We start from the raw sequence: 21,758 nt of genomic DNA on the forward strand, positions 1-21,758 counted from the left end.
AGGGGGTTTAGGAGGATGGTGTGAGGGGGAGGGGGGAAGGGGGAGGGGGGAGGGAAGGGGGAGGGTGCTGCACCAATCCAAGAGACGTTTGGGCCCATCGGGTCCACTTGGTCTAGTAATTTTATATTCTTCTATCAGGTCTCCCTGATGTTCCAGAGTAAATAATCCAACTCTGTGCACCCTCTCCCTGTAGCTGGAACCCTGTAATCCAGGCAGTGTCTGGTGAACCTCCTCTCACCCTCCCCACCCTCCCCACCCTCCCCACCCTCTCCACCCCCTCTCACCCTCCACCCCCTCTCACCCTCTCCACCCTCCCCACCCTCCCCACCCTCTCCCCCCTCCCCACCCTCTCACCCTCTCCACCCTCTCCACCCTCCCCACCCTCCCCACCCTCTCCCCCCTCCCACCCTCTCCACCCTCCCCCCCTCCCAACCCTCTCACCCTCTCCACCCTCTCCACCCTCCCCACCCTCTCCACCCTCCCCACCCTCCCCACCCCCTCTCACCCCCACCCCCTCTCACCCTCACCCACACCCTCTCCACCCTCTCCACCCTCCCCACCCTCTCCACCCTCCCCACCCTCCTCCCCCACCCCACCCTCCCCACCCTCTCCCCCCTCCACCCCCTCTCACCCTCTCCACCCTCCCCACCCTCTCCCCCCTCCACCCCCTCTCACCCTCCCCACCCTCCCCACCCACACCACCACTCCCCCCTCCCCACCCTCCCCACCCTCCCCACCCTCCCCACCCTCTCCACCCTCCCCACCCTCCCCACCCTCTCCACCCTCTCCACCCTCCCCACCCTCCCCACCCTCTCCACCCTCCCCACCCTCCCCACCCTCTCCACCCTCTCCACCCTCCCCACCCTCCCCACCCTCCCCACCCTCTCCACCCTCCCCACCCTCCCCACCCTCTCCCCACCCTCTCCCCCCTCCCCACCCCCTCTCACCCTCTCCCCACCCTCTCCACCCTCCCCACCCTCTCCACCCTCCCCACCCCCTCTCACCCTCTCCCCACCCCCTCTCACCCTCTCCCCACCCTCTCCACCCTCCCCACCCTCCCCACCCTCTCCCCCCTCCCCACCCCCTCTCACCCTCTCCCCACCCTCTCCACCCTCCCCACCCTCTCCACCCTCCCCACCCTCTCCACCCTCCCCACCCTCTCCCCCCTCCACCCCCTCTCACCCTCTCCACCCTCCCCACCCTCTCCACCCTCCCCACCCTCTCCCCCCTCCCCACCCTCTCACCCTCTCCACCCTCTCCACCCTCTCCACCCCCTCTCACCCTCCCCACCCTCCCCACCCTCTCCACCCTCCCCACCCCCTCTCACCCTCCCCACCCTCTCCACCCTCTCCACCCCCTCTCACCCTCCCCACCCTCTCCACCCTCTCCACCCTCCCCACCCCCTCTCACCCTCTCCCCACCCTCTCCACCCTCTCCACCCCCTCTCACCCTCCCCACCCTCCCCACCCTCTCCACCCTCCCCACCCTCTCCACCCTCCCCACCCTCTCCACCCCCTCTCACCCTCTCCACCCTCCCCACCCTCCCCACCCTCTCCACCCTCCCCACCCTCCCCACCCTCCCCACCCTCCCCACCCTCCCCACCCTCCCCACCCTCCCCACCCTCCCCACCCTCCCCACCCTCTCCACCCCCTCTCACCCTCTCCACCCTCTCCACCCTCCCCACCCTCCCCACCCTCCCCACCCTCCCCACCCTCTCCACCCTCCCCACCCTCTCCACCCTCTCCACCCTCCCCACCCTCCCCACCCTCCCCACCCTCTCACCCTCTCCACCCTCCCCACCCTCCCCACCCTCCCCACCCTCTCACCCTCTCCCTGTAGCTGGAACCCTGTAATCCAGGCAGTGTCTGGTGAACCTCCTCTCACCCTCTCCAAAGTCTCCACATCCTTCCTGTAATGGGGGTGACCAGAACTGCACACAACACTCCACATGCAGCCCGACCAAAGTCCGATAAAGCTGCATTGTGACTTCCTGACTCTCATACCCAATGGCTGATCTCTGAAGGCAAGCACACTGCACACCTTCTATACCACTCTAAGGGTGTTGCCACTTGCAGGGAGGTATGTTCAGGAGACCCCACCATCCCTCTGTACAGCAATGCTATGAAGGGTCTTGCCATGAACTGTGTCCTCTCTCAGTACATTCAACCTCTCACACTCACACAGATTCAAGGGCAGTTACTTCCCGGCTGTTATCAGGCGACTGAACCATCCTACCACAACCAGAGAGCAGTGCTGAACTACTATCTACCTCATTGGTGACCCTCAGACTATCCTTGATCGGACTTTGCTTTATCTTGTACTAAACGTTATTTCCACATCATGTATCTGTACACTGTAAATGACTCGACTGTAATCATGTCTTGTCTTTCTGCTGATTGGATAGCGCGCAACAAAAGCTTTTCACTGTACCTCGGTACACGTGACAATAAACTGAACTGAAGTTGCTGGGATTGAACTCCAGGGCCATTTGAAGCTGGAGCTGGAACCACTGGCCGGGGGATGAAGAGAGGACCGGAGGGAGATAAACCAGCAAGTCACAGCGGGGAATGGGACGATTGGTCCACAGAGAGACAGCATGGATGCGATGGGCTGAATGGCCACTTCAGAGCTGTGATGACCCCTGCCACGTTTAATCTGTGACAGATTGATGCCTGGGACAGGGAGAGACTGAGCAGGCTTGCAAGCCAGAGGTTGAGGGGAGACTTGATAGTTTATAAAATGATGAGAGGCATAGATAGGGTAGACAGTCAGAGCCAGGGTGGAGATGTCCACCACTAGAGGGCACAGCTTTGAGGAGAGAGGGGCAAAGTTTAACGGAGATGTGGGGGGCAGGGTTTTTACACAGAGGGTGGTGGGTGCCTGGAACGCACTGCCAGGGATGGTGGGGGAGGCAGACGTGATAATGGGGTGTAAGAGACTTTTGCACAGGCTCATGGATATGGAGGGAATGGATCAGGTGCCAGGAGATAAGAGATGGGCGAAGGCAGGAGACTGGGCTAGAGAGGGAGCAATATGTCAGCCACGGTGGAGCAGACGATGGGCCGAATGGCCTAATGCTGCTGCTCTGTTTCATGTTGTGTGGAAGGGCTTGGCTCTGTGCTGGGCGGTGCTGGCACGATGTGTTAATGTTCACTGCTGTGTTTGTGCTGCAGGCTCCTGCTGCCCAAGGGGTTCCAGGTCTCTCACTACGACTCCAACGGCACCCTGGTGACGGAGAAGGACTCACAGCCGGTGAGCATTACCAGCAAACTCACACTCACCCACACACCCACACTCACACCCACACCCACGCTCACACTCACCCACGCTCACACTCACCCACACACCCACGCTCACACTCACACCCACGCTCACACTCACCCACACACCCACGCTCACACTCACACCCACGCTCACACTCGCCCACACTCACCCACACACCCACGCTCACACTCACACTCACACCCACACCCACGCTCACGCTCACACTCACCCACACACCCACACCCACACTCACCCACACACCCACGCTCACACTCACACTCACCCACACACCAACGCCCACACTCACACCCACGCTCACACTCACCCACGCTCACACTCACACCCACGCTCACACTCACCCACACACCCACGCTCACACTCACACCCACGCTCACACTCACCCACACTCACACCCACACCCACGCTCACACTCACCCACACTCACACTCACACCCATGCTCACACTCACCCACACACCCACGCTCACACTCACACCCACGCTCACACTCACCCACACACCCACGCTCACACTCACCCACACACCCACGCCCACTCACACCCATGCTCACACTCACACCCACTCACCCACACCCACGCTCACACCCACGCACACACCCACGCCCACACTCACCCACGCCCACACTCACACCCACGCTCACACTCACACCCACACTCACCCACACCCACGCTCACACTCACACCCACGCACACACTCACACCCACACTCATCCACACACCCACGCTCACACCCACACTCACCCACACACCCACGCCCACACTCACACCCACACTCACACTCACCCATACACCCACGCTCACACTCGCACCCACGCACACACCCACGCTCACACCCACACTCACCCACACCCACTCAGACCCACTCACACCCACGCTCACACTCACCCACACACCCATGCCCACACTCACACCCACGCACACACCCACGCTCACACCCACGCACACACCCACGCTCACACCCACACTCACCCACACCCACTCACACCCACTCACACCCACGCTCACACTCACCCACACCCACTCACACCCATGCTCACACTCACACCCACGTTCACACTCACCCACACCCACACACCCACGCTCACACCCACGCTCACACCCACTCACACCCACTCACACCCACGTTCACACACACTCACACCCCCACACACTCACACCCACACACACTCATACCCACACACACTCGCACTCACACCCACACCACATTCATTGCATTCAGATTGTGTTTGGGCATTGGGATGTGATGTTCCGCTTGCACAAGGCGTTGGTGAGGCTGCACTTGGAGTCACAGAGTGACACAGTGTGGAAACAGGCCCTTCATAGAGTCACAGTGATACAGTGTGGAAACAGGCCCTTCGGCCCAACACTAGCCCCACCTGCCTGCGCTTGGTCCATATCCCTCCAAACCTATCCTATCCATGTACTTGTATAACTGTCTCTTAAACGTTGTGATAATTGCAGCCTCAACTACCTCCTCTGGCAGCTTGTTCCATACACCCACCACCCTCTGTGTGGTATTGTGTTCTGCTTGGGTCACTACTGTGGGGAAGGTGTGGGTAAGCTGCAAAGAATGCAGAGATGCGTGTAGTTTATTATTGTCATGTGTACTGAGGTACAGTGAGCAGCTTTAGTTTATGCACCAACCAGTCAAAAATAGGCTCTACGTGATAACATTCAAGCTGTCCACAGTGCACAGATAAAGGATGAAGGTACCACATTTACCAGGAGGTGGGCCAGGCTGGGACTCTATTCCTTCATGAACAGAGGCTGAGGTGGCCTTATAGAGGTGTATAAAATCATAGAACTTCGATCAGTACAGCACAGGAACAGGCCCTTCGGCCCACAATGCCCATGCTCAATGTGATGCCAGGACCAACTCTCATCTGCCTGCAGGTGATCCATACCCCTCCATTCCCTGCGTATCCATATGCCCACCCCTGCACATGATCCATACCCCTCCATTCCCTGCGTATCCATATGCCCACCCCTGCACATGATCCATACCCCTCCATTCACTGCGTATCCATATGCCCACCCCTGCACATGATCCATACCCCTCCATTCCCTGCGTAGACCGTGAGAGGGGAAAGATTTAATAGGAACCTGAAAGGTAACGTCTTCACACGCAGGTGCATGGAACCAGTTGCCAGAGGAGGTAGTTGAGGCAGGGCCTATAACAGCATTTAAAAGACATTTGGACAGGTACATGGATAGGAAAGGTTCAGTGGGATATGGGGCAAACGTGGGCAGATGGGACTAGTGAAATCTTTTCTGCACCCATTTGAGCTTAACATCATCCTTCCTATAGTCGTGGCCAAAACCCAACACAACACTCTAAATACGGCCGCACCCACGTAGTGTCCAACTGCAAAATTACCTCCCAACGTCTGCACTCAATACTCTGGTGCACAGTCTTCCTGATCACCCATCTACTTGTGAAGGGAACCGGTTACCTGCACTCCTAGACCCCTCTACTCTGCAACCACTCCTGCCATTCACTGTAGACCCGGCCCTGGGAGAACCTCCCAAAATGCAAGGCCTTGCACATCACGCCTTGAGGAGAGACTCCCCCCGCCCCTCGGTGCTCGTTAAAACTGGGCCGGTACTGGGGCAGCATGGTGGCACAGTGGTAGAGTCACTGCCTCACAGCCCCAGAGACCTGGCACAGTGGTAGAGTTACTGCCCCACAGCACACAGCACCAGAGACCTGGCACAGTGGTAGAGCTACAGCCTCACAGCACCAGAGACCTGGCACAGTGGTAGAGCTACAGCCTCACAGCACACAGCACCAGAGACCTGGCACAGTGGTAGAGTCACTGCCTCACAGCACCAGAGACCTGGCACAGTGGTAGAGTCACTGCCTCACAGCACCAGAGACCTGGCACAGTGGTAGAGCTACAGCCTCACAGCACACAGCACCAGAGACCTGGCACAGTGGTAGAGTCACTGCCTCACAGCCCCAGAGACCTGGCACAGTGGTAGAGTCACTGCCTCACAGCGCCAGAGACCTGGCACAGTGGTAGAGTTACTGCCTCACTGCCTCACAGCACCAGAGACGTGGCACAGTGTTAGAGTTACTGCCTCACAGCACCAGAGACCTGGCACAGTGGTAGAGTCACTGCCTCACAGCGCCAGAGACCTGGGCTCCATCCTAACCTCCGCTGCTGTCTGTACGGAGTTTGCACGTTCTCTCTGTGACCACGTGGGTTTTCTCTGGGTGCTCCGGTTTCCACCCACACTCCAAAGACGTGCAGGTTTGTAGGTTCTTGGTCCTCCAAAATATTCCAAATGGAATTTAAACTGGAGGTGGATTTAAACGGGTTAAATGGCTTCCATAAAATTGTAAATTGTCCCTAGTGTGTGTAGGATAGTGTTAGTGTGCGGCGTGATCAATGGCAGGCACGGGCTCAGTGGGCCGAAGGGCCTGTTTCCACGCTACATCTCTACACTAAACTAAACTATCAAGTATCACTTTGGGACGAGTGACCATCATTTTACTGGTTTGAAAGTTTTTCACTGTACGGCGGCGGTGCACGTGAAGATAAAGTAGAGTAAAGCAGCACCTCAGCTCCTGGCAGCTTCTCCGGCAGATTGCACCGTCTGCCCTGGGATACGTGTAGTGGCCGCAATCTGCACCGCTGTGAGTGAAGGTAACGCTGATGCTGATGCTGATGCTGATGTTGATGTTGATGTTGATGTTGATGCTGATACTGATGTTGATGTTGATACTGATGTTGATGTTGATGCTGACGTTGAAGTTGATGTTGATGATGATGTTGATGCTGATGTTGATACTGATGTTGATACTGATGTTGGTGTTGATGCTGATGCTGATGTTGATGTTGATGTTGATGCTGATGCTGATGCTGATGCTGATGCTGATGATGATGTTGATACTGATGATGATGTTGATGTTAATGTTGATGCTGATGTTGATGTTGATGGTGGGAGAGTGGGTGTGAGGTCTGCATACTGGCCTCTCTCTCTGGGCCGCTGTGGGTGGTGATGTTGACGCTGATGGTGGGGGAGTGGGTGTGGGAGGAGGTGTGGGGGCCATGTACTGGCCTCTCTCTCTGGGCCGCTGTGGGTGGTGATGGTGACGCTGATGGTGATGGTGGGGGTGTGGGGGGGAGGTGTGGGGGCCATGTACTGGCCTCTCTCTCTGGGCCGCTGTGGGTGGTGAGGGTGACACTGATGGTGATGGTGGGGGAGTGGGTGTGGGGGCCATGTACTGGTCTCTCTCTCTGGGCCGCTGTGGGTGATGAGGGTGACGCTGATGGTGATGGTGGGGGTGTGGGGGGCTGCGTACTGGCCTCTCTCTCTGGGCCGCTGTGGGTGGTGATGGTGACGCTGATGGTGATGGTGGGGGTGTGGGGGGGCTGCGTACTGGCCTCTCTCTCTGGGCCGCTGTGAGGGTAATGCTGACACTGACCTCTCTCCTCACAGGGTTTGTGTTTCTACGAGGGGTCTGTCAGGAGCTTGGGGGGATCTGCCGTGTCTGCCAACACCTGCTCAGGACTCAGGTACACGTGTCACGCGGTCTCCGTGTCCATGTTCTCCGTGTCCCCACGTGTTCTCCGTGGCCGGCGGTGGGGGGGGGGGGCTTGCGGAGAGGGGGGGTAATGTACTGGGTTGTGATCGCAGGGGCAGGGATGACCACTGGCCAACTACTGGGCGTAACATTTATCAGAGTTTGGGTGAACAGTGAGTGTCTTCTCTCTCTCTCCCAGTGCGCTGATTGTCCTCAGTAACCGGACCTACGTCATCGAGCATCTGAGGGGGTCTGGGCGAGGGCAACATTTGATGTACAGGCCTGAAGATGTGAAGTGGGTGCCCGGCCAGTGTGGAGTGAGAAACACGTCCCCTGCATCCAGCCTGGCCACACAACTGCAGCACCTCCACAGGGTGAGTGCCCCCTTCACCCAGCGCTGGGCATTCACACACGGGCACGGGGCATTGGCTTAGGGCAGGGTGAGTGCTCCCTTCACCCAGCGCTGGGCCTTCACACACGGGCAGGGGCTTAGGGCAGGGTGACAATAGACAATAGGTGCAGGAGCAGGCCATTCGGCCCTTCGAGCCTGCACTGCCATTCACCGTGATCATGGCTGATCATCCACAATGTCAGGAGCCCCGAACGCCCCGACGTGGCAACTTCAACAGCCTGACGGCGGGAGAAGACGGCAGGGAAGAGAAAATACATTGTGGCCTTCCATCAGAGTGAGGAGGTGACTGGAGGAGACTCACTGTGATGGATGTTTCTTTTGTTTGGTGTTGGTTATGATTGTATGTGTTATTGCATTTTTATTGATTATTCATATTGGTCTTATTGTTGAACTGCGGGTAATTTTTCATTTCACTGTACATTTATGTGTATGTGACAAATAAATTGACTATTGACTATGTACCCCTTTCCTGCCCTCTCCCCATATTCCTTGACTCCGCTATCATTAAGAGCTCTATTTAACTCTCTCTTGAAAGCATCCAGAGAATTGGCCTCCACTGCCTTCTGAGGCAGAGAATTCCACAGATTCACAACTCTCTGCGTGAAAAGGTTTTTCCTCATCTACTTTCTAAATGGCCTACCCATTATTCTTAAACTGTGGCCCCTGGTTCTGGACTCAACCAACATCGGGAACATGTTTCCTGCCTCTAACGTGTCAAACCCCTTAATAATCTTATATGTTCCAATAAGATTCCCTCGCATCCTTCTAAATTCCAGTGAATACAAACCCAGTCGCTCCATTCTTTCAACACATGACAGTCCTGCCATCCTGGGAATTAACCTAGTGAACCCACACTGCACTCCCTCAATAGCAAGAATATCCTTCCTCAAATATGGAGACCAAAACTGCACACAGTACTGCAGGTGCGGTTTCACTAGGGCACTGTACAACTGCACACAGTACTCCAGGTGCGGTTTCACTAGGGCCCTGTACAACTGCACACAGTACTCCAGGTGCGGTCTCACTAGGGCCCTGTACAACTGCCCACAGTACTCCAGGTGCGGTTTCACTAGGGCCCTGTACAACTGCACACAGTACTCCAGGTGCGTGGCGATCACCACAGTGAGCCTACTGCTTGCATCAGAGCAGCATCCTGAGCTATAGGGAGAGACTGAATAGGTCTCTTTTACTTGGAGCGCAGGAGGATGAGGGGTGAACTTATAGAGGTGTATAAAATCATGAGAGGAATAGATCAGGTAGATGCAGAGTCTCTTGCCCAGAGTAGGGGAATCGAGGACCAGAGGACTCTATGACTCAAAGGGCTGCAGAGGGTATGTGTGTGACGGGACTGTGCGGGGTGTGTGTGTGTGTGGGGCTATGTAAACGGTGTGTGTGTGTGTATGTAAACGGTGTGTGTGTGTGTGTGGGTATGTATACGGTGTGTGTGGGTGTGTGGGGGTATGTAAACGGTGTGTGTGTGTGTGGGGGTATGTAAACGGTGTGTGTGTGTGTGTGTGTGTGTGTGTGTGTGGGTATGTAAACGGTGTGTGTGGGTATGAACGGTGTGTGTGTGTGGGTATGTAAACGGTGTGTGTGTGTGACGGGGCTGTAGAGGCCTGTGTGTGTGTGGGAGTGTGTGTGTGTGTGTGTGTAGGATGGATCTGTGGGGGGTGTGCGCGTGTGTATGTGTGTGTGTATATCATATCATATCATATATCTACAGCCGGAAACAGGCCTTTTCGGCCCTCCAAGTCCGTGCCGCCCAGTGATCCCCGTACATTAACACTATCCTACACCCACTAGGGACAATTTTTACATTTACCCAGCCAATTAACCTACATACCTGTACATCTTTGGAGTGTGGGAGGAAACCGAAGATCTCGGAGAAAACCCACGCAGGTCACGGGGAGAACGTACAAACTCCTTACAGTGCAGCACCCGTAGTCAGGATCGAACCTGAGTCTCCGGCGCTGCATTCGCTGTAAAGCAGCAACTCTACCGCTGCGCTACCGTGCCGCCTATACACATACATACATACACTAATACATACATATACAATGTAGATGTACAATAACAATGCAAAGGCAGAAACAATGCCCCCAAGTCCGTGTAGTTTGGAGCTTATTTGAGGTTGTGGTGTTTAATAGCCTGATGGCTGTCGGGAAGAAGCTGTTCCTGAACATGGACGTTACCGTTCTCAGGTTCTTGTATCTTCTTCCTGATGGCAGGGGTGAGATGAGAGTGTGGCCAGGATGGTGTGGGTCTCTGATGATGCTGGCTGCCTTTTTGAGGCAACGACTCTGGTAATTCCCTTTGATGGTGGGGAGGTCAGTGTGTGATGGACCTTTGATGGTGGGGAGGTCAGTGTGTGACGGACCTTTGATGGTGGGGAGGTCAGTGTGTGACGGACCTTTGATGGTGGGGAGGTCAGGGTGTGACGGACCTTTGATGGTGGGGAGGTCAGTGTGTGACGGACCTTTGATGGTGGGGAGGTCAGTGTGTGACGGACCTTTGATGGTGGGGAGGTCAGTGTGTGACGGACCTTTGATGGTGGGGAGGCCAGTGTGTGACGGACCTTTAATGGTGGGGAGGTCAGTGTGTGACGGACCGGGCAGTGTACACCACTTTTTGCAGTCCCCTTCGTCCTTGAGTTGCTGAATCAGACTGATACAACCTGTCAAAAAACCATACGATAGAACTCTATTTATCCCAGGAGGGAAATTGATCTGCCAACAGTCATAAAGCAATATGCTCTCTACACCCATGGAGGTTGATCTGCCAACAGTCATAAAGCAATATGCTCTCTACACCCGTGGAAGTTCAAGAAAGCATTTGTCATGCCAAGTCTCAACGTGCTCAGTTCTTTTTTATTGTCAAGTGTCCCGTGGTGCAGTGACATTCTTTTTTTGCAAACAGTTCAGTAAATGATGCCATACAAAAGTACACAGATGCACAGAGTCTCGTGCCCAGAGTAGGGGAATCAAGGACCAGAGGACATAGGTTTAAGCGAAGGGGAAAAGATTTAATAGGAATCTGAGGGGTAACTTTTTCACACAGAGGGCGGTGGGTGTACGGAACAAGCTGCCAGAGGAGGTAGTTGAGGCTGGGACTAACCCATCGTTTCAGAAACAGTTAGACAGGTACATGGATAGGACAGGTTTAGAAACATAGAAACATAGAAAATAGGTGCAGGAGGAGGCCATTTGGACCTTCGAGCCAGCAACGCCATTCAATGTGATCATGGATGAACATCCACAATCAGTAACCTGTGCCTGCCTTCTCCCCTTATCCCATGATTCCACTAGCCCCTAGAGCTCTATTTAACTCTCTTTTAAATTCATCCAGTGAATTGGCCTCCACTGCCCTCTGCGGCAGAGAATTCCACAAATTCACAACTCTATGGGTGAAAACGTTTCTTCGCACCTCAGTTTTAAATGGCCTCCCCTTTATTCTTATACTGTGGCCCCTGGTTCTGGACTCCCCCAACATTGGGAACATTTTTCCTGCATCTAGCTTGTCCAGTCCTTTTATAATTTTATATGTCTCTATAAGATCCCCTCTCATCCTTCTAAACTCCAGTGTATACAAGCCCAGTCTTTCCAATCTTTCCTCACATGACAGTCCCGCCATCCCAGGGATTAACCTCATAAACCGACGCTGCACTGCCTCAATAGCAAGGATGTCCTTCCTCAAATTAGGAGAGCAAAACTGTACACAGTACTCCAGGTGTGGTCTCACCAGGGCCTGGTACAACTGCAGAAGGACCTCTTTGCTCCTATACTCAAATCCTGTCAATATGATGGCCAGCATGCCATTAACTTTCTTCACTGCCTGCTGTACCTGCACGCTTACTTTCAGTGACTGATGTACAAGTCACCCAGGTCTCGTTGCACCTCCCCTTTACCTAATCTGACACCATTGGGATAATAATCTGCCTCCTTGTTTTTGCCGCCAAAGTGGATAACCTCACACTTATCTACATTATACTGCATCTGCCACGCATCTGCCCACTCACTCAACCTATCCAAGTCACCCTGCAACCTCTCAACATCCTCTGCACAGTTCACACTGCCACCCAGCTTTGTGTCATCTGCAAATTTGCTAGTGTTACTTCAAATTCCATCATCCAAATAATTAATATATTGTAAATAGTTGTGGTCCCAACACCGAGCCTTGCGGCACTCCACTCACCACTGCCTGCCATTCTGAAAAGGACCCGTTTACTCCTACTCTTTGCTTCCAGTCTGCCAACCAATTCTCTATCCATGTCAACACCCTACCCCCAATACCATGTGCTCTAATTTTGCTCACCAATATCCCGTGTGGGACCTTATCAAAGGCTTTCTGAAAGTCTAGATACACTACATCCACTGGCTCCCCTTCATCCATTTTACTTGTCACATCCTCAAAAAATTCCAGCAGATTAGTCAAGTAGGATTTTCCCTTCGTAAATCCATGCTGATTTGGACTTATCCTGTTACTGTTATCCAAATGCACCGTTATTACCTCTGGTCCACGGGAAGGGGAAGGGGCAGGGGCAGGGGGAGGGGCAGGGGCAGGGGCAGGGGCAGGGGCAGGGGGCAGGGGCAGGGGGCAGGGGGCAGGGGGCAGGGGGAGGGGCAGGGGCAGGGGCAGGGGGCAGGGGCAGGGGCAGGGGGCAGGGGGAGGGGCAGGGGGCAGGGGGAGGGGCAAGGGGGAGGGGCAGGGGCAGGGGGCAGGGGCAGGGGGAGGGGCAGGGGCAGGGGCAGGGGGCAGGGGGAGGGGCAGGGGCAGGGGCAGGGGGCAGGGGGAGGGGCAGGGGCAGGGGGCAGGGGCAGGGGGAGGGGCAGGGGGCAGGGGGCAGGGGGAGGGGCAGGGGCAGGGGCAGGGGCAGGGGCAGGGGGAGGGGCAGGGGGAGGGGCAGGGGCAGGGGGCAGGGGGCAGGGGCAGGGGAAGGGGCAGGGGGAGGGGCAGGGGAAGGGGCAGGGGCAGGGGGAGGGGGAGGGGCAGGGGGAGGGGGAGGGGGAGGGGGAGGGGCAGGGGCAGGGGCAGGGGGAGGGGCAGGGGCAGGGGGCAGGGGGCAGGGGCAGGGGCCAGGGGGCAGGGGGCAGGGGCAGGGGGCAGGGGGCAGGGGCAGGGGCAGGGGCCAGCTGGGCAGCTTCCCTCTCCAGGCAGTCCCCGTCCCCACAGTGAGTCCCCACGGTGAGTCCCCGTCCCCACAGTGAGTCCCCACAGGGAGTCCCCGTCCCCACAGTGAGTCCCCGTCCCCACAGTGAGTCCCCACAGGGAGTCCCCGTCCCCACAGTGAGTCCCCACAGTGCGTCCCCGTCCCCACAGTGAGTCCCCGTCCCCACAGTGAGTCCCCGTCCCTGCGGCGGGTTCGCCATCCTCGGGTGAGCGGGAGAGGTGGATGAGCTTCCCTCTGCGGGCGGGTGGCGGTCCCCACGGCGGGTGAGCCAGGCATGGTGCTGGGGATGGGCATGGTGCCGGGGCTTGGCATGGGGATGGGCATGGTGCTGGGGATGGGCATGGTGCCGGGGATGGGCATGGTGCTGGGGATGGGCATGGTGCTGGGGATGGGCATGGTGCTGGGGATGGGGATGGGCATGGTGCTGGGGATGGGGATGGCCATGGTGCCGGGGATGGGCTTGGTGCTGGGGATGGGGATGGGGATGGGCTTGGTGCCGGGGATGGGCTTGGTACCGGGGATGGGTATGGTGCTGGGGATGGGCTTGGTGCCGGGGATGGTCATGGTGCTGGGGATGGGGATGGGGATGGGGATGGGGATGGGGATGGGCATGGTGCCGGGGATGGGCATGGTGCTGGGGATGGGGATGGCCATGGTGCCGGGGATGGGCTTGGTGCCGGGGATGGGGATGGGCTTGGTGCCGGGGATGGGCTTGGTGCCGGGGATGGGTATGGTGCTGGGGATGGGCTTGGTGCCGGGGATGGGCATGGTGCCGGGGATGGGCATGGTGCTGGGGATGGGCTTGGTGCCGGGGATGGGCATGGTACCGGGGATGGGCATGGTGCTGGGGATGGGCTTGGTGCCGGGGATGGGCTTGGTGCCGGGGATGGGCATGGTGCCGGGGATGGGCATGGTGCCGGGGATGGGGTTGGCCATGGTGCCGGGGATGGGGATGGGCATGGGGATGGGCATGGTGCCGGGGATGGGCATGGTGATGGGGATGGGCATGGTGCCGGGGATGGGCATGGTGCCGGGGATGGGCATGGTGCCGGGGATGGGCATGGTGCCGGGGATGGGCTTGGTGCCGGGGATGGGCTTGGTGCCGGGGATGGGCATGGTGCTGGGGATGGGGATGGGGATGGGGATGGGGATGGGGATGGGGATGGGGATGGGCATGGTGCCGGGGATGGGCATGGTGCTGGGGATGGGGATGGGGATGGGGATGGGGATGGGCATGGTGCCGGGGATGGGCATGGTGCTGGGGATGGGGATGGCCATGGTGCCGGGGATGGGCTTGGTGCCGGGGATGGGGATGGGCTTGGTGCCGGGGATGGGCTTGGTGCCGGGGATGGGCTTGGTGCCGGGGATGGGTATGGTGCTGGGGATGGGCTTGGTGCCGGGGATGGGCATGGTGCTGGGGATGGGGATGGGGATGGGGATGGGCATGGTGCCGGGGATGGGCATGGTGCTGGGGATGGGGATGGCCATGGTGCCGGGGATGGGCTTGGTGCCGGGGATGGGGATGGGCTTGGTGCCGGGGATGGGCTTGGTGCCGGGGATGGGTATGGTGCTGGGGATGGGCTTGGTGCCGGGGATGGGCATGGTGCCGGGGATGGGCATGGTGCTGGGGATGGGCTTGGTGCCGGGGATGGGCATGGTGCCGGGGATGGGCATGGTGCTGGGGATGGGCTTGGTGCCGGGGATGGGCTTGGTGCCGGGGATGGGCATGGTGCCGGGGATGGGCATGGTGCCGGGGATGGGGATGGCCATGGTGCCGGGGATGGGGATGGGCATGGGGATGGGCATGGTGCCAGGGATGGGCATGGTGATGGGGATGGGCATGGTGCCGGGGATGGGCATGGTGCCGGGGATGGGCATGGTGCCGGGGATGGGCATGGTGCCGGGGATGGGCATGGTGCCGGGGATGGGGATGGGGATGGGCATGGTGCTGGGGATGGGCATGGTGCTGGGGATGGGGATGGGCATGGTGCTGGGGATGGGGATGGGCATGGTGCCGGGGATGGGCATGGTGCCGGGGATGGGCATGGTGCTGGGGATGGGGATGGGCATGGTGCTGGGGATGGGCATGGTGCCGGGGATGGGCATGGTGCTGGGGATGGGCATGGTGCCGGGGATGGGGATGGTGCTGGGGATGGGGATGGGCATGGTGCTGGGGATGGGCATGGTGCCGGGGATGGGCATGGTGCCGGGGATGGGCATGGTGCCGGGGATGGGCATGGTGCTGGGGATGGGCATGGTGCTGGGGATGGGCATGGTGCTGGGGATGGGCATGGTGCTGGGGATGGGGATGGGCATGGTGCCGGGGATGGTGCCGGGGATGGGGATGGGGATGGGCATGGTGCTGGGGATGGGCATGGTGCCGGGAATGGGCATGGTGCTGGGGATGGGGATGGTGCTGGGGATGGTGCTGGGGATGGGGATGGGCATGGTGCCGGGGATGGGCATGGTGCCGGGGATGGGCATGGTGCCGGGGATGGGCATGGTGCCGGGGATGGGCATGGTGCTGGGGATGGGCATGGTGCCGGGGATGGGCATGGTGCTGGGGATGGGGATGGGCATGGTGCTGGGGATGGGCATGGTGCCGGGGATGGGCATGGTGCTGGGGATGGGCATGGTGCCGGGGATGGGGATGGTGCTGGGGATGGGGATGGGCATGGTGCCGGGGATGGGCATGTTGCCAGGGATGGGCATGGTGCCGGGGATGGGCATGGTGCCGGGGATGGTCATGGTGCTGGGGATGGGGATGGGCATGGGGATGGGGATGGGCATGGTGCCGGGGATGGGCATGGTGCCGGGGATGGCCATGGTGCCGGGGATGGGCATGGTGCCGGGGATGGCCATGGTGCCGGGGATGGACCTGGCATGCCGTGGTTCCTCTGCCCCGCGGCCACGAGGGAACAAACGGAGAATGACCCAGTTGTGCTCTCACTCACAACGTATAAAATTATAAAAGGACTGGACAAGCAAGATACAGGAAAAATGTTCCCAATGTTGGGGGAGTCCAGAACCAGGGGCCACAGTCTAAGAATAAAGGGGAGGCCATTTAAAGCTGAGATGAGGAAAAACATTTTCACCCAGAGAGTTGTGAATCTGCGGAATTCTCTGCCACAGAGGGCAGTGGAGGCCAATTCACTGGATGAGTTTAACCTGGAGCTCAATGCTCTTAAGACAGTGGAACTGATTGTAGACTTTAGGAGAGCTCCCCCTCCCCTCCCCTCCCCCCACTCACCATCAACAACACCATAGTCACATCTGTGGAGTCATTTACGTTGCTTGGAACCATCATCTCCAGGGACCTTAAATGGGGGGGGGGGCACCATCGACTCCACAGTCAAAAAGGCCCAACAGAGGATGTACTTCCTGCGGCAACTGAAGAAACACAATCTGCCACAGGCAATGATGGTCCAATTCTATACTGCTATCATTGAGTCCGTCCTCATCTTCTCCATCACGGTCTGGTTTGGCTCAGCCACCAAGCACGACATCCGGAGGCTGCAACGGATCGTTCGCACAGCTGAGAAGGTTGTTGGCTGCAACCTTCCCCCCATTGACGAACTGTACACTGCAGGGGCCAGGAAGGGAGCGGGCAAGATCATCTCTGACCCCTCTCACCCTGGCCACAAACTCTTTGAAGCACATCCCTCTGGAAGGCAACTCCGGACTGTCAAAGCAGCCACAGCCAGACATAAACACAGCTTTTCTCCATGAGTGCTAGTTCTACTCAATAACCAAAGTCTGTCGGCTCTTGTTGCTCTGGTTTATTTCACTCACATGTTTAGACCGTAATGTTGTATTCTAAATGTTTTAATGTTTTATGCATCATTCTAAATTGTTTACTGTGTGTTTGTGTTGTTACTTGCGAGCGAAGCACCAAGGCACATTCCTTGTATGGGGACATACTTGGCCAATAAACTTATTCAGTCAATCATTTAATAGAGAGTTAGATCATGCTTTAGTGGCTAGTGGAATCAAGGGATATGGGGAGAAGGCAGGCACGGGTTACTGATTGTGGATGATCAGCCATGATCACAATGAATGGCGGTGCTGGCTCGAAGGGCCAAACGCCCTCCTCCTGCACCTATTGTCTATGTTTCTAACAACTCCCTTCCCGTTCCAGATGAAGAGGGATCTCCTGCAGGAGATGAAGTACATCGAGCTGGTGCTGGTGGCCGACAATGCAGAGGTGGGTGTCACCCCCTGACCCCAGCCCTACCCCCACCCCACCCCCCACACACACCCCCCTCACACACACCCCCCTCACACACCCCCCCTCACACACCCCCACGCACACCCCTCGCACACACGCACACCCACACACCCCCCCCCTCACACCCCCCCACACACCCCCCCACACAAACAACCCCCCACACACACACCCCCACACACACCCCTCGCACACACCCCTCGCACACACACACACACACACCCACACACACACACACCCACACTCACACCCCCCACACACACCCCCCTCACACACACCCACACACACACCCCCCCCACACACACACACACCCCCCCCCCACACACACACACACCCCACACACACACCCCCCTCACACACACCCCCCCCACATACACCCCCCTCACACACACCCACACACACCCCACACACCCCCCCCCCCCCCCACACACACACACACCCCTCACTTCCCCCACACAAACCCCCCACACACACACACCTCCGTCACACACACACACACCCCCCACACACACGCACCCTCACCCCCCCAAACACAAAGCTGGGTGGCAGTGTGAAGTGTGAAGTGGATGCTATGAGGATGCAGGGTGACTTGGACAGGTTGGGTGAGTGGGCGGATACATGGCAGCATGCAAGTACAGCAGGCAGTGAAGAAAGCTAATGGCATGTTGGCCTTCACAACAAGAGGAGTTGAGTAAAGGAGCAAAGAGGTCCTTCTGCAGTTGTACAGGGCCCTAGTGAGACCGCACCTGGAGTACTGTGTGCAGTTTTGGTCTCCAAATTTGAGGAAGGACATTCTTGCTATTGAGGGCGTGCAGCGTAGGTTCACTAGGTTAATTCCTGAGATGGCGGGACTGCCGTATGTTGAAAGACTGGAGCGACTGGGCTTGTATACACTGGAATTTAGAAGGATGAGAGGGGATCTTATTGAAACATATAAGATTATTAAGGGATTGGACAGATTTCCTGTCCAGGATTTCCTGCTAGAGGCAGGAAACATGTTCCCAATGTTGGGGGAGTCCAGAACCAGGGGCCACAGTATAAGAATAAGGGGGAGGCCATTTAGAACGGAGATGAGGAAAAACATTTTCACCCAGAGAGTTGTGAATTTGTGGAATTCTCAGAAGGCAGTGGAGGCTAATTCTCTGGAGCGGGCTAGATAGAGCTCTTAAACATAGCAGATTCAAGGGATATGGGGAGAAGGCAGGAATGGGGTACTGATTGTGGATGATCAGCCATGGTCACAGTGAATGGCAGTGCTGGCACAAAGGGCCGAATGGCCTACTCCTGCACCTATTGTCTATTGTCTATTTACAAGGATATTGCCAGGTCTCGAGGGTGTGAGCTATTAGGAGAGGTTGGGGCAGGCTCGGACTCTATTTCTTGTAGTGCAGGAGGATGAGGGGTGATCATGTATAGGTGTGTAATATCATGTGGAAAACAGATAGTGTAAACTTGATGCTAAGTTAAACGAATATCTGCCAGCACGTGGTCCAGATCCCTGCATTCCCTGCATATCCATGAGCTTGTTAAATGTTGCATGCCAGGACTCCAGGGCTGAGCCACAGCCGTGACTAGTCCTGAATGCCTCCCTCTCTGTATCAGTCATGATCTTAGATACTCCTCTCAGATCTCACCGCCACTGCCATTGTAAACTATCCAAGTCTGTCCATCCTACCCCTGTAGCTAATACCTCCTCTCCACCCTCTCCAAAGCCTCCACATCCTCCCTGTAAGACCCTCAGGCACACTCCACATGCAGCCCGCCCAAAGTCTTGCCGTTCTACATCATGACCTTCTGACCCTTACACCCAATGCCCTGACCTATGAAGGCAAGCATACCATATGCATTCTTTACCCCTCTATCAGCTTGTCTTGCTACTTTCAGGAGGTTAGTTCATGTTCAAAGAGCGGAATAAGGCCATTCAGCCCATCAAGTCTATGCACCATTCAATCTGCAGCAATGAATTCCACAGATTGACCACCCTCTGACTGAAGAAATCCCTCCTCATCTCCTTCCTAAAGGAACGTACTTTCATTCTAAGGCTGTGCCCTCTGGTCCTAGACTCTCCCACTAGTGGAAACATCCTCTCCGCATCCACTCTATCCAGGCCTTTCACTATTCTGTACATTTCAATGAGGTCCCCCCTGATTCTTCTAAACGCCAGTGAGTGCAGGCCCAGTGAGTGCAGGCCCGGCGAGTGCAGGCCCAATGAGTGCAGGCCCAGTGAGTGCAGGCCCAGGCCCAGTGAGTGCAGGCCCGGCGAGTGCAGGCCCAATGAGTGCAGGCCCAGTGAGTGCAGGCCCAGGCCCAGTGAGTGCAGGCCCGGCGAGTGCAGGCCCAATGAGTGCAGGCCCAATGAGTGCAGGCCCGGTGAGTGCAGGCCCGGTGAGTGCAGGCCCGGCGAGTGCAGGCCCAGTGAGTGCAGGCCCAGTGAGTGCAGGCCCAGGCCCAGTGAGTGCAGGCCCGGCGAGTGCAGGCCCGGCGAGTGCAGGCCCAGTGAGTGCAGGCCCAGTGAGTGCAGGCCCAGGCCCGGCGAGTGCAGGCCCAGTGAGTGCAGGCCCAGTGAGTGCAGGCCCAGTGAGTGCAGGCCCAGGCCCGGCGAGTGCAGGCCCAGTGAGTGCAAGCCCAGTGAGTGCAGGCCCAGTGAGTGCAGGCCCGGCGAGTGCAGGCCCAGTGAGTGCAGGCCAGGTGAGTGCAGGCCCAGGCCCGGCGAGTGCAGGCCCGGCGAGTGCAGGCCCGGCGAGTGCAGGCCCGACGAGTGCAGGCCCAGGCCCAGCGAGTGCAGGCCCGGCGAGTGCAGGCCCAGGCCCAGCGAGTGCAGGCCCAGTGAGTGCAGGCCCGGCGAGTGCAGGCCCGGCGAGTGCAGGCCCAGGCCCAGCGAGTGCAGGCCCAGGCCCAGCGAGTGCAGGCCCAGGCCCAGCGAGTGCAGGCCCAGTGAGTGCAGGCCCGACGAGTGCAGGCCCGGCGAGTGCAGGCCCAGGCCCAGCGAGTGCAGGCCCAGGCCCAGCGAGTGCAGGCCCAGGCCCGGCGAGTGCAGGCCCGGCGAGTGCAGGCCCAGCGAGTGCAGGCCCAGCGAGTGCAGGCCCAGCGAGTGCAGGCCCAGCGAGTGCAGGCCCAGGCCCAGCGAGTGCAGGCCCAGGCCCAGCGAGTGCAGGCCCGGCGAGTGCAGGCCCGGCGAGTGCAGGCCCGGCGAGTGCAGGCCCAGGCCCAGCGAGTGCAGGCCCAGGCCCAGCGAGTGCAGGCCCAGTGAGTGCAGGCCTGGCGAGTGCAGGCCCAGCGAGTGCAGGCCCAGGCCCAGGCCCAGGCCCAGGCCCAGCGAGTGCAGGCCCAGCGAGTGCAGGCCCAGCGAGTGCAGGCCCAGGCCCAGCGAGTGCAGGCCCAGGCCCGGCGAGTGCAGGCCCAGGCCCGGCGAGTGCAGGCCCGGCGAGTGCAGGCCCAGCGAGTGCAGGCCCAGCGAGTGCAGGCCCAGGCCCAGCGAGTGCAGGCCCAGGCCCAGCGAGTGCAGGCCCAGGCCCAGCGAGTGCAGGCCCGGCGAGTGCAGGCCCGGCGAGTGCAGGCCCGGCGAGTGCAGGCCCGGCGAGTGCAGGCCCAGGCCCAGCGAGTGCAGGCCCAGTGAGTGCAGGCCTGGCGAGTGCAGGCCCAGCGAGTGCAGGCCCAGGCCCAGGCCCAGCGAGTGCAGGCCCAGCGAGTGCAGGCCCAGGCCCAGCGAGTGCAGGCCCAGGCCCAGCGAGTGCAGGCCCAGGCCCAGCGAGTGCAGGCCCAGGCCCAGCGAGTGCAGGCCCGGCGAGTGCAGGCCCGGCGAGTGCAGGCCCGGCGAGTGCAGGCCCGGCGAGTGCAGGCCCAGGCCCAGCGAGTGCAGGCCCGGCGAGTGCAGGCCCGGCGAGTGCAGGCCCAGGCCGGGCGAGTGCAGGCCCGGCGAGTGCAGGCCCAGGCCCAGCGAGTGCAGTCCCGGCGAGTGCAGGCCCAGGCCGGGCGAGTGTGGGAGCGGGGGGGGGGGGGGGGGATGGGGATGGGTGGATTACAGGGTGGGAGCGGGGGGGGGGGGTGGATGAGGGTGGGAGCGGGGGGGGTGGGTGGATTACAGGGTGGGAGCGGGGGGGCGGGGTGGATGAGGGTGGGAGCGGGGGGGGGATGGGTGGA

The 21,758-nt window shown here is 58.9% G+C and overlaps 1 protein-coding gene across 3 annotated transcripts in view; it reads left to right on the forward strand.

Moving 5' to 3' along the window:
* LOC144594491 (disintegrin and metalloproteinase domain-containing protein 12-like) overlaps nt 1-21,758 on the forward strand; it is a 108,397-nt gene that overhangs the window by 37,727 nt on the left and 48,912 nt on the right. For all 3 annotated transcript variants that reach the window (XM_078401283.1, XM_078401199.1, XM_078401104.1), the window contains exons 4-7: nt 3,175-3,253; nt 7,730-7,806; nt 8,014-8,188; nt 17,532-17,597. In XM_078401283.1, coding sequence (XP_078257409.1) covers nt 3,175-3,253; nt 7,730-7,806; nt 8,014-8,188; nt 17,532-17,597 — 397 coding nt within the window. The remainder of the gene's footprint in view (nt 1-3,174; nt 3,254-7,729; nt 7,807-8,013; nt 8,189-17,531; nt 17,598-21,758) is intronic.

The sequence above is a fragment of the Rhinoraja longicauda genome, chromosome 1 (genome assembly GCF_053455715.1).
Source record: "Rhinoraja longicauda isolate Sanriku21f chromosome 1, sRhiLon1.1, whole genome shotgun sequence".
NCBI lineage: Eukaryota > Metazoa > Chordata > Chondrichthyes > Rajiformes > Arhynchobatidae > Rhinoraja > Rhinoraja longicauda.